The sequence below is a fragment of the Helobdella robusta genome, assembly GCF_000326865.2.
Source record: "Helobdella robusta unplaced genomic scaffold HELROscaffold_19, whole genome shotgun sequence".
Lineage (NCBI taxonomy): Eukaryota > Metazoa > Annelida > Clitellata > Rhynchobdellida > Glossiphoniidae > Helobdella > Helobdella robusta.
Window position 1 is genome coordinate 2,337,358 of NW_008704034.1, and position 2,457 is coordinate 2,339,814.

The 2,457-nt window shown below is 35.8% G+C and overlaps 1 protein-coding gene across 1 annotated transcript in view; it reads right to left on the reverse strand.

Moving 5' to 3' along the window:
* Positions 1-289: 289 nt before the first annotated feature.
* Positions 290-2,457, reverse strand: part of HELRODRAFT_134305 (hypothetical protein) — a gene marked incomplete at both ends in the record, with an annotated part of 7,552 nt that continues 5,384 nt past the window's right edge. The window contains 2 exons of the mRNA XM_009016820.1: positions 290-350; positions 474-632. Of these exons, the coding sequence (XP_009015068.1) occupies positions 290-350; positions 474-632 (220 nt within the window). The remainder of the gene's footprint in view (positions 351-473; positions 633-2,457) is intronic.

Genomic DNA, 2,457 nt, shown 5'->3' on the forward strand with positions numbered 1-2,457 from the left:
GTTTGTATGTGTGCGTGTTTGTGTATGTGTGTGTGTGCGTAAGTGTCATGTGTGTGTGTGTGTGTGTGTTTGTGGGAAAAATTTGTTATTTGGAAATTGTTTTAACACGTCAGCATTTATTGAAAATTGTAGCATTTTTTAATATTTTCGTATTTGAGATTGAATAAGGGTTTTGAGTGTTGTATTTGAAAAAATTTATAAATGAAACAAAAACCTTTCTAGATTGTTCGTTGACGACAAAGTAAGTTTTGAATGAGGCCAGTTTCGAACCCGGTATCTCTCGGTTATTCGGTTCCACCGAGTAGTGACCGTGCAGACCTTTTAATGTAGCTTCTGTAACGAGCACACGTCTAAAAATTGAAATAATAAAAAATAGAAATTAAATCATGCTAATAATTTTTTTTATATATTGATGACAATATTATTAATAAACAATTCAAAACAAAATTCTGAAATGACGTCACAAAACGAACCCCATTTTGCCGGCCTGTTCGGTGAGGCCTGCCACGATGACGTCAGAACTCCAGGCATCGTAGGTCCACCTCTTCAGGCCCACCACGCCACACACGATGCTTCCGGAGTGCACCCCCACCCTCATACCCAGCTTCACGCACGTTAGGTTGCTGACGAAGCTGTCGCAATGAGATGACGGTGTTAAAGATGAGGATCATCATAATGATGCTTGCTACTGGTAGTGGTTGTGGTAATGAGAATGAAGTGATGAGGATGATGAAGATGATGACCATGATGATGGTGTTGATGTTGTCGCTGATGATGATGTTAAAGATGATGATGACGACGATGGTGTTGATAGTGGTGTGTGTATGTATGTGTGTGTACGTGTACAATAATAACATAACCTTGTGGCTATTAATAACTTCGGGATTTATCTTAACAAATAAGATAAGAATGATTGTGATAATGATGAGATGATGAAGATGATGAAGATTCTGATGATGGTGATGATGATGGTAATGATGATTAAGATGATGGTGGTAATGGTGTTGTGGGCAGACGCAAATTATAATTGTTATTTAATACCATTAAGATTTGTTTACGTTATGTTTTTTTTCTATTTTTTTCGGCTTGCTTTATGAAATACAAATGTTTATGTATTTATGTACGTGTGTGTGTGGTGTGTATGTATGTATGCGTGTGTATGTATGAATGTGTGTGTATGTATGTATGTGTGTGCGTGTGGTGTGGTGTGTATGTATGTATGTGTGTGTATGCATGAACGTGTGTGTATGTGTGTGTATGTATGTGTGTGTGTGTGGTGTTATGTGTGTGCGTGCATATGTTTAGTATGTTTAACAAAGACGTTTTAAAATTGGAAATCTATATAATGCGTTTTGTTTTGGTAACATTAATTAATAAGTTTAATAAAATTTCATGGTAATGAATTTAAATGTGTAGCATCATCTTAGAGACACGATTCCGACAAATTTGCAGTCCCAAAAGCAAGAGTATGATGGATTTGGATATTTTAATGAAATAAACCAAGGGTGGGCCAACTTTTTGCTGTGAGGGCCGCATTGAGAATTATTTTACCCGCCCCTGATATAAACGATATAATAAAAAATTTCACTAGCTAGATTTACCCCTCACGGCATCTTGATCGCCGTTTCAACCATGGCCAGGAATGAAGTGCAGTGAACATGACACAGTAAGGAGTGATAACAACGCATGTAAGACCTTATTAAACTTAAAAAAAACCCGTTTGCTAACTTCAATGTTAGATCCAAAAACTTTTTACGAAACAAACAATTATTATATGAGTAATCTCAAATATGAAAATATTAAAAAATGCAACATTTATCAATAAATGCTGGCGTGTTAAAACTATTTTCAAATAACAAATGTTTCCCACAAACACACACGACACATACGCATACACACACACACACACAAATGAAGAATAAAATGTATTTGATGTTGGATAGATGGATGGATGGATGAACGAACGAACGAAAAAACGAACGAATGGATGAATAGATGGATGGATGAATAGATAGAATGATCTTGAATAAGATGAAAAGGAACAGCAAATTGCAGAAACCATTTTTTTTCATTCATAACATGATGGAGAACAAATTCACATACACGCACACACATATCTAGAGTTTATATCGCACTCATTCAAATCCAACCTCTCTCTCTCTTTTTCTCTCCTCCTTCTCCTCTTTCTCTCTCTCTCTCTCTCTCTCTCTCTCACTCACACACACACACACACATACACACACACACATGTACACACACTTACATGCAGACGTACACACACATACAGGCATACATAATTTTCCATACACACACAAACACACACACATTTTAATACGTTTACAAACAAAACCCACATAACAAAAATGAATTATTGTTGTTATAACACGGCGTCAGAAGTAATAAACACAAACTCCTGTATTAAGTATACAAAACATACAAAATATATACAAAAAGTAT